Raw genomic sequence first — 14,428 nt, 5'->3', positions numbered from 1 at the left:
TTTTTTTCTCACTACATCCATGTCTTGTCAGGCATCATAATTTACTTCCTCACACCATCAGCTGTACATGGTGTCATCCCATGGCTGCCCCTACCCTGTCCCCATACCTCCTCCTGAGAGACAGCAAGAACCAGTTCTGGTAACTGCTGTGTTTATGGCAAGTTCTGAGTTACAAGAGCACTGGGCATATGAACACAGGAGATGCCCCAGATGGTCCACATAAGTGACAACAGCCTCATGAACCTGTCACTAAGATCCAGCATGAGAGTGGCAACATCAGCCTCACACAGGGAAAATAAGCAATCAAAGAGCGATTTGTTGCAAAGCATAAATTTAATAGTCTGAATCTACAACACCCATTAAAATTCATTCAGGAGAGCCCTGCAAGGAATTTGCCTACATGCCATGGTTTAGGTAGAAAATTCTATTCAGGCAATGCAACAGTTCCTGGCCTGAGACTTTGGTAGTAAGAAAGAAATAAGGGAAGGTCTCTAAGCCTTCCTCTCTAGAGGCCAAAGTTACCTGTGGGAAGGGCAGAGGCGAGGAGAGGTGGTATCTTCCAGCCAGGTCTTGGGGTCCTGCTGTGCTTTTAAGCATTCAGGTGCTTCTTTTCATAGGTAGAAGAAAGAGGTCTCTGTACTAGGGTTCCATCCAACTGAGAAAAGGAGCCCTGGGTAACACCAAACTCAGCAGAGCACAAAGTACCTAGGAAGCAAGAGAACAGTGAGCCGTCAGCACAAGACTAGCAGGAGGATGGAATGATCAGGATGCTAAGAACCAAGATGTTGACATTGATCTTCCTGTCTCCGAGCCCAGGGGAATGCTGGGTAAACAGCTGTCTGAAAACCTATCACATTAAGCATCAGTGTAACAGTATGATTTGCCAGAGAAGTAATGATGGTTCACTAGGTAACAAAAGAAAATCCCACCAAGTGCTTAACAGATCAATCCATCATCAAGGACCATCCTCCGAGCCTGGACCACCCAGCTCTGTCTTTCCCAATGGGATTCCTCCAGGGATATAGGTAGTGTTGGTCTCTGTAGGCACTCAATGGAAAGTCTCTTTCCATCAAGAAAAGCAACACCAAAACCCACAACTCAGGAATGCATAATGAGCAAAATGGAATTAGGAGAAATAAGAGCCCTGGGAAACAGCATGAGGGCGAGCACATATTCTCCATTAGTAATTACATTAAATGTTTTAAATGGGATGTAGAGAAATCTACAGGGCTGGTGGGGTGCAAAGCAGTGAAGCCTGCTTGGGAAATACTCTGCAGCTCTTGATTAAAGTTAAGGCTAGTCCATGACCTAGGGAATGCCTGAGATAAATGAAAGACAGTTACACACTAAGTCCTGCAAACATGATCAAAGTGGCATCATCCACACTAGGATACCCATGGAAAAAAACACACATGGTCACTAACTGGTGTACTGCGTGACCATGAAATTGTTCTGGTTCTGAAAGGAAGTACGGTACTGACTCACACTAACACAGAGATGATTCTGTGTCTGCATGTGTGTGTGTGTGTGTGTGTGTGTGTGTGTGTGTCTAGGTATGTTCAGGTTAAGTATAAAGACCAGAGGATGATACTGGGAAGTCTTTCTTAAATCACTATCATACCTTTTTAAAAAACACACTTAAAGGGTCTCTCACTTAACCAGAAGTTCACCATTTACCTTAGCTAGGGTCCAGTAAGTCTGGGGATCCTTCTGTCTCTGCCTCCCAGCACTGGGGTTGCCAGAGCCATGCCTGGATTTTCACATGTGCTCTGTAGGATTGAACTTGGATCTTCAGCAAGCATTTTACTCACTGAGCCATTTCCCCAGCCAGATCATTCTTGAACACACTGTGCTATGCTAACGAATGGAGAGCACAGAAGCTCTTCATTACATGAAACCACTCATATGCAAAATGTCTCGCTAGGCATATCTATAGAGAGAGAAAGATAATGCCTGGTTTGCTGAGACTCATGACAGAGACATGGGTTACTGAAAACATTCTGGAATCAGGTAATGGTGACTGTCACAAGACCATCTGTAAACATGCTCAAAACCCCTGCATGAGGACTAGAAGATGGTGACTTTCAAACTTTGTGAATGACAGATCTGGGAAAGTGTTAGTTTAAATGGAGAAGAAGGAAGCAGAGATAGAGGAAGGGATGGAGGGAGGGAGGGAGGAAGAAAGCAAAGGAATGGAGGGACGGAAGAAAAACGCAGGCTCCTGGAAGATGCAGAAATATCAGGTAAAACTAAGGTAAGACTGCACCAGAATTTCTAAATCTATTGCTCACCAGAATGGTAACACTCTTGTCTGAACTCTGTTTTTCTCTGATGAGTTTGTAGTCTCACGGAGCACAGACCATCAGTGACCATTTCCTGCTCCTACCTGAAAAAGCTTCCTGGTCCCTTCAATGAGGGCTTGTAGTACAGCCACATGACAGGATGGAAGATGCATCCTGGCAGACAGACTCCTATCTCTTTTGGTATATCCCTCTCTCTTCCCTTATACTAGAACATCAGGCTTTGCCACACTGCATGCAAATGCTCATTTTTTCTTGCAACACTCATGAGCAGATTGCTCAAGACTGACACTTACAGCACTGTTTCCCCAGCAGAGCCCTAAACCCTCCTCCTAAGCCTCTCACCTGCATGCAAGCTAGCCTTGAACAGCTTCACTATGGTTACTTCAGAAAATGCCACCACTAGGCTATGGGTCTATTTCTTTCCTTCACTTGGCAATAACTTCTGACTCTCCAGACAAAAGACAACACATTCCTTCTTGAGCTCCACCTTTCTGCTGGTGTTCCTATATAAGAAGAGCTAAGAAATAGCAATGCAATCACCAGCAAGAAAGCAACACACGGGTGCTAAAAGCCTTTTTGAGTTGCATCAAGAAGAGCTTTGCAAAGGCCTGCCAGCTGCAAAACTCTCTGCCTGGGCTCTGAGCTAGGATCTCAGTGTCCTCGCCCTTCAACCCTTCAGGCTAAAAAGCCCACTGACACCCTCATTCCCAAAGCTCATGGTCACAAAGCCTGTTTGCATTTGCTCTGGAAGATGGGCAAGCATAAGACATGGAAATAGAAGGGAGATCTGGGAGAAGGGGTCTGGTGGGAGTGAGAGAAAACAAGAAAGGAAAACAGGCTAAATAGGACCATAATGCATTGCACACATGTGTGGAAATGTCACAGTGAGACCTGTTACTACGTGTAACTAACATGTGCTCATTAAGAGTATAAATCTACATGTTGCATACAGGATGCCTTCTACAGTGATGAATCATATTAAATGTATTTTGTTATTTATGGATAGGTGTGTATATGCCTGTCTGTGTGTATGCATATGTGCTTGCAGGTATCTCCAGAGACTACAGTAAGTTTTTAGATTCCCTATAGCTAGAGTTTGAGGCAGTTGTGAGTCACCCAATGCTGGTGCTGAGAACAGAACTCTGGTCCTCCCCAAAAGCAGAAGTCACTTCTGACAACTGTATGATCTCTCCAGCCCCTCATTTGCAATGTTAAGGGAAGTTGTTGTCAGTTGACACTATTAATGGTGGCAAAAGTGTTTTAAGTTATTTCTCATTTGCTTACTGATTTAGCAAAGAGAATACACGAAGAATGATAAATTTTGATGTTTTTTTAAGTGCATGTGCCTCTCCTTTGTCTATCTGCCATGCATATTCTTCCATGAGGTCCATAGGCAAGGACTGTGACTCCAGAGAATACAGCACTACCTGCCCAGCAGCATGAGCCAGTGACGAGACAGCACAACCTGTGGGTGCTCAGCCAGCTCCATATGTGTCCCAATGAGCCCTGCCATGTTTCCATGCCCCTTCTGCAGATACCAACAACGCATATGTTAGCTCCTCCTTCCATCCTCACCTGTACTTGGACCTCTGCTGAGATACAGGTAGGTGTGTCTGGAGCAGAGATGGGCAAGAAGCCCTTGCTCTTAAGAATCCTGCATTGCATGGAACGCAATGTCTGCCCATGACCCTTCTAGTAATTAACAAAACTCACTTGTTTGTCCCAAGAAGCAAATACAATGAAGTACTAAGTAAGATGTCTCATTTCCTAGCAGGCAATCCCAATAGCGTCTAATTCACTCCTTCATATGAACATGGATGCTCATATGAACAAAAGATAAATCATCCTCAAGAGCCAAGATTATGCAGAAAATATGAAGGAATGAGCTCATTGATCCCTTTCACCAGGTGTATGCACATCTCTATATAAAGGGGGCCATATGTGATCACGGCTTATTAAATAAAGGGATCCACTAAAATAACCGGGTTTGTGAGGAGAATACAGAATTGGGAGTGTCACTTGGCCCCTTTCCCAGCATATCCAAAGCTCCAAAGCTGTGTGTGCCATGGGACAGCCATAGCAGCGCAACACAAAACCACACTTACCATGGGACAGCCATAGCAGTGCAACACAAAACCACACTTACTACAAACACTACCAGACTTTCTTTCTTGATTTTATTATTTTTTGCCCAATTAAACTGCATAAGTGTACACTTTGTTGATGACAATCAGCTGTCTCGTGCGACTGTAGGACAGGCCTGCTAGACCTTTGTAGTCCCAGTGTCCGTGCATACCTATCTGCCCCCATATACAAGCACACACACACCATGCGTAGACACACTGGTGAGTCATAGGTGACACATTAAAGCAAAGCCTCGCATGGGGAGGGTGCTGTTACTTAGAGAGGTCTCTCACGGCTCTGAGGGGTGGTAACAGACTGACTGAAATGGAAGCAGGGTGCAGAGAAGGAACCGGCCCAGCAAGGTGGGTGTGGGAGACTCAGGGGAGTCCTAGCAACTGTGGTGAGAAGAGACAGATGTACTCTGAAGTGAAGTTCAGGAGTAAAAGACAGCAGAGAAAAAAAAAAGGGGAGGTGGGGCGGGGAAGGAAGAGAAGGAAAGAGAAAGGATTGAGTAGGGGTGAGAAGGGGAGGAAAGAGGAGAGGGAAGGGAGAGAAGGGGGAAGTTAAAGGGGGAAAGGAGAGAAAGGGACTGGAGAAGAGAGGGGAGGGAAGAAAATAAAGAAGGACCTTGTAACTTTGAAAAGAGAGTAAGATGGAAGAGAGGAGGAGAAAGGGGAGAAAGAAAAGGAAAGAGAGGAGAAAGGGCCAAAGATGCTTCCAGGTTTTCATTTTGAGCAGTGGAGCATCCGAGCTGTGCGCGGCAAAACACCTGTGAGGATGGAGGCAGGTGGAAAGCATGGGGTCCCTAGGCTACTCTGGGGCAGACAGAACAACTCTATGTGTCTGTGAGCTAGTCAGGAGACAGCCAAGAGTTCACCTGAGCATGGGCACCGGAGGAAAGGACAATAGAAGTCTGCGGGTGTACCTCACTATCTAATGTCGACTCACAGAGACACAAAGCACAGCGTACCAATAGCAAGCAATCAGTGTGGCCGAAGCTATACCCAGTGTCATTTAGGAAGTTTGGGGATGGGGAAACACCAGGGAGCCTTCACACGGGAGGAACAATACTGACCCGCCATGTATAGCTTTGGGAACCATTGCTGGAGCAAACACTGGAAGATAAAACAGAGGCTAACAAGCTGAATCAAGAACATGATACCATCCTCATAAGAGACAAAGCAATGGCCCTTCCTGTGCTGGAATGGAAAGACATCTAAGACAAACCTGGGAATAAAAGGCTGCATGCAAAACATTTGTATAATAGCACTCCATTCGTGAGGGCTGAAGACACAGTCCTTCTAGAGGACACCAGAGGAAAGTGAAGACATCTTAATCCCAAAGAAAATGTATTCTTCCCTTCGCTCCTCTTGAGAACTCTGTACAACCTTAGACTTTTCAGAGGCTAACAATCTCTGCCGCAGTAAACTTCAGCCACTACTTATTTTTTTCTCTGAAAAGGGTCACATGCATCATGTATAACATACCATAAACTATGATTTAAAACCCCACAGGAAGTGCCTAAGTCCCTGTGCTCTTGGCTCCACAAACAGGGCTTCCTTTCTCTTCTTTTTACTGCTCACCCCCATCTACACACACACACAGAGAGAGAGAGAGAGAGAGAGAGAGAGAGAGAGAGAGAGAAAGAGAGAGAGAATTGACATTGTCTCTGCTCACCTGTTTCTGGCTATCATTACAAAGCCAATGTGAGAAGAAAGACCCCATGTCTCGCTGCACAGACACACAATAAAAGGGCCCCAAGGGGACCTGGCTGCTTCTCCCCAGATCTTCCCATTCAGGACTGTCTTCTTGAAAGTTGGCCTTGAAAGTCAGGATTTCAAAACCCAGAGCAGTGGTGGGCAGGGAGGTTCTCACAGTGGCTGCTAGCTGAGGCTTCCACATGTGTGAGCTTCTGGAGCTCAGTATGAATGGGGGTCTTGTCTGACTTCAATAAAGCTCCCCTCTGTTTATATGCATACTATACTGAGAGTCTTGTCCACTGAGAAGCCACCCAGCGCTCCTCAGCAATCCCTTTCCTGTTGTCTTGAAGGGACCTATTTAACATTTTCCTTCGCTGGGGTAAATTAAGCAACTGAAGCATTTTTCTAGGCAGGCATGAAGCACACTCATTGGCTCATTGGATATCAATTAATTTTTTTTAATTCTCTTGCTGAGATGAAAGGCTTCTCTCTGGTTATTCTGCCATCCTTGCCAATTCAAAGAAATCACTCATAAAAAAACGAAACTAAGTCTCAAGCTTCAAGCTGCTCACAAAGAACCAATTGATTTACCCGACTGGATGCCGAAGCAGGCACAAAAAAATAAGAATCTTGTTGCTGTCGGGACGTTACACTAGAAAAACTAATTTATTTAGAGCCGTGCGACAATAAAACACATTGTGACTTTAAAAAACTCAGAAAGCAGTTCCCTTGGCGACGTATCTTAAAGAGGAATGAGGTGGGTTTGAATTTGCTGAGCAAGGGAGAATTTCTCCAAAGAGCAAGATGTGTTATGTTTTTATCCAAAACATCTGTGTGCTGGGAGAGACGGGAACTCTAGCAAGGAGAGGATTCCTATAACGGAGTGTATGGTTTCGATACATGGTTCTGTATCAAAAGACTGTATCCAAAGGCCTGGATAGGAAAGAGAAGTGCCTTGCACCATGTGATCCTGTACGGTCTGGTTTGTGCGTTTATAATGTATTATATCCGTGTTATACACAGAATGTAAGATTGCGTGTTTTAGAGTTTATGAGTTAGTGTGGCTAGTTATTTCACAGGATCATATAGCTGTGCCACCATCAAAACAAGACCTCAGGGCCAGTGAGAGGGCTTAGCTGGTAAGTGTCTGCCAAAAAGCCTGATGAACTGAGTTTGAGGCTAAGACCCATATGGTAAAAGAGACCCTCCCCCAATGCACACACATACATGCACGTTCAACAAACAGATACATAAATAAATGTTCTTTAATCTAAAATAAACTCCCTCAGATCTCTCACACAGGCAAGCAGTCATTTCTGGCATGAACCAATGGTCTTGCATCTTTGGAACATTCTTACAAACAGAATCTGACCTTTTAAGTCTGTCTTCTTTTGTAGTTCTTGTTTAAAAGCTACCAACGAACTGATAGAGTTCTTGGGAAAGTCTTATCAAGGCCATGCATCATATTTCTCCCAGACTATCTGCTTGTCTAATGGCTTTAAATCAGTTATAGCCAGTCCCACAGATGACAGAAGATGAAACTATCCATACAACAAGTATGCAGACAATTACTGCCCACTTAACAGAGCAAAGAGTGATGGGTCAATAAAGCCTTTTAAACATCTCATCAATGTAAAAGTGCCCAGAGCTATTCTGATGTGACAATGTTAGGCTCAAAGCCAGAAGAACAGGGACATCTCTAAGGTCTCTTACAGCTTAGATTGTCATCTCTCAAACCCGTTTTTAAAATAGCCCAGCTTCACAAGGTAGCTCTCTGAGCCTCGTGTGACTTGAGTCCTCTCCATCTTCACAGACAGGGACTGTAGGACACTGTGGCCAGGCACTGGTGGGGACGGAAATGACACATTAGGGTAGAAACCTAAAATGCCAGCTTCGTTGTATGGAAGCCTGTAAGCTCACTACTCCTCTGTGCACAGAGTGTGTCTTTCTTAGAACACTCGGGAAATGAGGTTCTAAGACCCTGCATAGAAACTGAAATCAGAGTCACAGCTACGACCTGTCACAGGGGCTGGAGCTAGGAAGAAGAGATGCCCTAACACAAGGGTGATTTACTTACTATACAGTCTGGTGGCACAGAGCTTTCTGAAAGAGCATAAGGTTTAGAAGTATAAAGTTTACCTTATAGGACAGTCACGGAAAATGTTTAGTTTCATAAGGTATGATCAATTGGCTAATCAAAGCCTGGTAATCACATACATATGCAAGCAGGAAAGTCAGAAAAAAAAAAGAAAAAGAAGCAATGAATTGAAAATAGCTATCTGTCAGTATTAGAGCTGCTAGGCAACCATATCAAAAAATCATTTTAAATGTGATTTGTTTAAAAGATCAGTTAAAAGATGTGGGTATCAAACCTCGTCCGAGAAGTTACTTTGTGCAGTGGGTGGCAGTTAATCAGAAATCACAACTCCTCAAAGTGAGCAAGTGTCTATGTGGTTCTAGGTCACAGATCTTTATCCCAATCCCACAGGCTCAGAGCAATGAACAAAGATTTTAAAAGTCTGTAAGACTGTGGCTGGGAGTGGAATGAAGTCTTCTGGATACAATAGGACCACTGAACTAAGAAACTCACAGCAGATCAAGCCAGGCAACATTCCAGTAGGGAGGATGGAGGGGATCATGAGCCCCAACACTGAGCTGAGGTGATGGCAATGATGGCTTCCAAGGGCTGGAGAGTTCATTGTCTTTAAGGGTGTGACCTCTGATAGGTCTGTCATGCTTCTGCAGATGACTCTGCCCACAGGAGTATGTGGACAGAACCAATTATTCTGTGCATTTTTAAATTAATTTTTTTTTTATAAAAAGAAGGCACAAAGTTAGGGGATGATGGGTGTGAGTGAACCCAGGAGAAACTAAGAAGAGAGATATGGGGAATGAATATATTCAAAATACATTGTACACATTTAAGAAATCTTCAAACTAATATAAAGTATTATATTAAATGGATACAAGAATGAGCTCAAAAGAAAACTGCAACTCTATGTTGCATTATTTATGAGAAGCCCGCTGAAAAGCTTCGGAAGCAACTTAAGAGTTAAGGGGTGGAGAAAAGTGTACCACACCAAAGCTGATCCAAAGAAAACCGAATGGCAAGAGTTCAACAAGAGAAACACTATTGGGATGCAAAACATAAAGATGCAAATTCCACCGCAAGACATAAAAACATGTACAACAAAGGTGTGCCAAAACTCAAGGCAAAGCTGATACAAGTACAGTGGAGAAGCAGCCGTTAAGTAGATTTACACCACCTGCGGGTGTTAAATGGACAAATCCAGCAGGCAGACAAATAGAACAGACCACGACGATCAGAACAACACTAACAATCAACTTGATCTTTATGATCCACAGCATCCCATCTGAACTCTGACTCCCATGAGACATCCTAAGCCAAGCTACACATACATATAAAAGCAAAGGAATAAAAGAACCAAGAAACCATCCGAAGTGTGCTCCTTCTTCACAACCCAAAGCAGTGACCAAAGCACACCCAGGAAAGCCCCATTCCTGGAGATGTCCAGTCCACCCTAGACACTGTGAGGAAGAATCTGTGTATGAACAAAATGGAAGAGAGAGAGAGAAGGGGAAAAGAAAAATATGATGCTTATGAAAATGCATGTGCATAAGCACACACACACACACCATTTCTGGGCTGCAGGCAGCACTGCAATCTTAACAAAAAAAAAAAAAAATTATGTCCAGAAAAAATCAGGAGAGCATGGGGTAATATTCATTGATGTGTTTCTACAATTAGTTGAGAACTAAAGAAAATAATTAGCACTTTCTAATTTCTACTGTTTGTTTGCTCGTTTTATGCAGTGCCAGGCATGGGCCCCAGGATCTAGAGACTCTTGTCAAACACTGTACCACTGAGCTACAACTCCAGGCCCCAGATCTCGCTGTTGCTGTGGACACAGTCTCACCCTTTCCCACCAGGAAGTATTCTTGGAATCTTTAATGTGTGAGTTTACATTTTCAGAGGCATGATGTCTTCAGTTCTCAAAGGAGTCCCATGGATAAAATAATGGTGGTACCATTCTCACCATATAGACAAACAAACTGGGAACAATTAGGGAAGTCAAAGGCCTCCACTAAGTCCCACTGGGGCTGAGAGCTTGGGCAAGACCCCTCTTCTCTGACCTCATCTGGCCTCATCTTGCACAATCCTGACCACAGCTGCCACACTGGGAGGTGCCATGCATGCTGACTCTGCAGACCACTGCCTCCCTTCTCAGGTTCACCATCACAAGCAGATCTGCAGGGGCCTGACCTCCACAGGAGCCGACCAGCGGTCCTCCTGAAACACTGCTGATGTTTGCATTGTTGCTTAGTTTAATAACAGGAGGGTTCCTTCCTGGTCTGTTACTCACTTCTCTCTAAACCACCACTGCAAAATGCCTATCTTAGCCCTCTGGCTCATCTGCTGAAATGCTTGTCATGTGTGAAATAATATGATATATGTGTTAGGGTGAGCCTTAATTTACAGTTAAGTTTTTTGGTGGGGAGCTGGCCTGGTGGATTAGTGGGTAAAGCATCTGCACCGAGCCTTTCCTAGGTTCAATCCCCTGAAATCACATGGCAAAAGAACTGACTCGTGCAAGTTGTCCTCTGACCTACAAACACACAGATAGACAGACAGACAGACACACACACACAGACAGACAGACAGACAGACAAACACACACACACACACACAGAGAGAGAGAGAGAGAGAGAGAGAGAGAGAGAGAGAGAGAGAGAGAGAGGTATCCCCTCACACATAAGCATACAAAGTAAGGTATAATTTATAATTTGTTTAACATCTCAAACTAAAATAATATATTTCACTATGGAATGGAATATAGTTATCACTTGGTATCAAGCCAGTGGTGGCCTCAGCTTCTGCCTCCTCCCACAGACACCCAAATCTACAGATGCACCAGAACTTATATAAAATGGCAGTTTCTGCATAGCTGAGGCAGGGGGGAAAGGTGGGAAGGATAATGGGGAAAAGAATGAGAAAGACTCCCCCCCCTCCACTGGCCAGTCCTGCTGACTGCATCAGAAAGCATCAGAAAGCCCATTCTGCCCACAGAGACAACTTATGCTTTCCATAGGACACTTATCAGGGACAGTGAACCAAGTGTGCTTACTGAGGGCCCAAGCAACATCAACCTTGAGTTCCTGGTGCCAGCTCTCTGTTGTAAATCTAAACAATGTCTGTAAATCTACCTCATACCTCCATTTCCAAATGTCCATCCTTGAACTTCTCTTCCTGTAAGTGGTCCTCTGGGGCAAGGGAGACCAGGGGTCCCTTACAACCTTCATAAATGCACCTGGAGAGTGATCCTACTGTGCTTTTCTGTTTTGTCACATACTCTGTGATGACTTTGTCGAGAAAAGGGTTTATTTGGATCACACTTCCAGTTCACTGTAGCTGAAGGCAGTCAGGGCAGAAACTGAAGCAGAGCTCATGGAGAAGCACCACTTAATGACCAGCTCCCAAGGGTTTGCTCCGCCTCTTTTCTGTTTGGTTGGTTGGTTGGTTGGTTGGTTTGGTTTATTGTTGTTTTTTTATTAGTCAATTTATTTACTCACTTTATATCTCAGTCACAGCTCGTCTCCTCCCCACCACCTCCTCCCAGCCCCCTCACACAGCCCCTCCCTCCATCTACCCTCCCCTTCTCTGTGAAGGGGGAGGCCCTCCTGGGTATCGACCCACTCTGGCACATCAAATCACTGCAGGACTAGGTGCATCCTCTCCCACTGAGGCCAGACAAGGCAGCCCAGTTAGGGGAATGGGATCCACAGGCAGGCAACAGCCCTGTTCTAGTTGTTGGGGGACACGCAAGAAAACCAAGCTGCACATCTGCTACATATGTGCAGGGGGTCTAGGTCCAGCCCATACTTGCTCTTTGGTTGGTGGGTCAGTTTCTAGGATCTGCCTACTTTCTCATACAAGCCCAGATCACCTGCCCACAGTATACTGGATCCTCCCACATCAGTCATTAATCAAGAAAATGGCCCAGACTGGCCAACAGGCCAACCTGATGGAGGCAATTACATCACTCCATGGCTTCTCTTCCCAGGTGATGCTAACTTGTGTCAAGCTCACAAAAATACCAGCCAGCACCAAAGCCAACAAAACCCTAGACACACCCATCATAGAGAAACCTGCTTCCGACTTGCCCTAAAGAAGCTCATCTTCATCTTCCTGGTGTGCTTCTGCTCCCCAGTCATCTCTTTCTAAAAGCCCCTGAGCTTGAGATATACATGTAAAATGTCTGTTGGTAAGTTCCCAGCCCTACTTCATCAGGGTTCATCATTTGCTTGATCCATAGAAAGTGGCACTATTAGGAGGTGGGCCTTGTTTGAGAAGTGAGTCACTGTGGGGATGGGCTTTGAGGTCTTACACTTAAAGCTGTGCCCAGGGCGGTAAAGACCATCTTCTCCTGGCTGCCTTTGGATCAAAATGTAAAACTCTTGGCTCCTCCAGCACTATGTCTGCCTGCATGCAGCCATGCTTCCTGTCATGATGATAATGGACTGAACCTCTGAAAATATAAGCCAGCCCCAATTAAACGTTATACTTTATAAGAGTTGCCTTGGTCATGGTGTCTCTACATAACAATAAAACCCTAACTAAGATACCATGGTATCCTTTTCCTTGATCTACGAAGCCAGGAATCCTGGTTTTGCCTCAATGGGAGTCCCCAAGGGAATAGAAACTTTCTAGGTTCCTACACAGAGACAGAATAAGGGCTGGGTCTCTGTCCCTGTCACTGATGACAGAACTCACAGCCAAGGCTGTCTAACACAATGTGCATCTCTTTAGCAATATCAAGAGCAAAATCAAGACAGGAAAAGGTCCTCCCCTGGGTGTTTTCAGTCAACAGTTTGCCGAACCCAAGCAACGATACAGGAAGCCAACTACAAAACCACAATTAAAAAATAAGAAGGTCAAGAACTAAAACCAAAACAAAAGTCACGTTCTTTGTGAGTTATGAGTCTTTCCCTTGGCATATTTTCCATGTTGATAAACAGTATTTTACATACAATCCTGTCTCGTAATTATTTTCTCTTAATAATCTAAACATTTTCCCCAGGACCACAATCTCTAAAAATCTTATCTAATTAGTGAATGATGTTTATTTAACCACAGTTAAATATTTTTCCACTTGGAGCTACTACATTTAAAAAAAGAAATGGAAACATTAAGCATTTGTGCACAAATCATTTATTCTTCTCCACATCCAGCATTGTTTTCTGGGGCTGGCTGCACGGCAGAGGAAAATAATACATTTATCCCTAATCTAGCCCCTCCCCAAGCTCGGGCCAAGAGATTTATTTCTCTGACTAAGCCAACTGATACATTTCACCTCCTTCCCACAGCTAGTTCATCTTTCAAAAATAAGAAGTTCTTTTGAGCTAATTTCTTTTATATATAAAAAAAAATTCTCAGAACGAATGGATTCGTGTTTACAAAGAAACCTTTATCTTATCTCTCAAGGTCTTCATTATGGCTGCCCCCTGCCCACAGTTACACTGTAACTACTCCTTGTTTCTGCATAAGCAGAGCAGTGCAAAGCTGTCTGGACAGGCAAAGAGAGACCCAAATATAATCAAACCAACCCACACTAGGATTGTGTGAACTTTAAGTGATTCTTCTTATTAGTCCATTAGCTGTTGGTTTATACCTGGTGCACGGCTTTGAAAATCACCAACATATACCTTCAAGCAATTATCAGTTTTAAAATTTTTCATACGGTGTCTCATGTAGCTCAGGGTGCCTAGAACCCACTAAGAAGCTGAGGATGACCTTGAACTCCTCATCCTCCTGCCTCTACCTTCTGAGTGCTAAGATTACAGTTGTGTGCATAGCTGGGGGTGGAGTCAAGGGTTTAATGCATAGGAAGAGATCTATCATCTGAGAGCCACCCTCAGCCCCTCATGTACGAGCTCAGTGAATTCTCTTCCTTTTCTTCCAAGCTGCCCTTTCTTTCAGTTTCTGAGACAGGTCCAAGTTCTCAGCTCAAGCTGGCCTAAAACTAAACGGGGCTGGTGTGCACTTGCTGCTATCTTCCTGTCTCAGCCACCCAAGTATTGGGCTGGCAGTCATGCACTAGGCCCAGCCTAGAGTTCAGGGAAAAGGTCATCACATGGAACTTTGGTTTACAAGGTGCGCCTGGCACACGCTTCTGTCCCTGGAGCTCATTGGCCGCTCTGTCACCCAAGGAATCTGAGCTGCCTCCTACTACCTGAGAGACATAGAACAAAACAGTATTCAGAGCTGGCATGTGCCAGACT

The 14,428-nt window shown here is 44.4% G+C and overlaps 1 protein-coding gene across 5 annotated transcripts in view; it reads right to left on the bottom strand.

Moving 5' to 3' along the window:
- Window positions 1-14,428, bottom strand: part of Rnf144a (ring finger protein 144A) — a 113,945-nt gene that overhangs the window by 87,534 nt on the left and 11,983 nt on the right. For 2 of the 5 annotated variants that reach the window (XM_076942054.1, XM_034514399.2), the window contains exon 2: window positions 523-705. In XM_076942054.1, coding sequence (XP_076798169.1) covers window positions 523-597 — 75 coding nt within the window. In that variant the 5' untranslated portion in view covers window positions 598-705. Of the gene's footprint in view, window positions 1-522; window positions 706-6,104; window positions 6,226-14,428 lie in introns of those variants that run through there. The other 3 variants (XM_076942052.1, XM_076942056.1, XM_076942053.1) reach the window with 3 other exon arrangements.

The sequence above is a fragment of the Arvicanthis niloticus genome, chromosome 11, assembly GCF_011762505.2.
Source record: "Arvicanthis niloticus isolate mArvNil1 chromosome 11, mArvNil1.pat.X, whole genome shotgun sequence".
NCBI classification, from domain to species: domain Eukaryota; kingdom Metazoa; phylum Chordata; class Mammalia; order Rodentia; family Muridae; genus Arvicanthis; species Arvicanthis niloticus.
The sequence above is the reverse complement of the archived record's forward strand: the minus strand, read 5'-3'. Positions and strand labels throughout refer to the sequence as shown.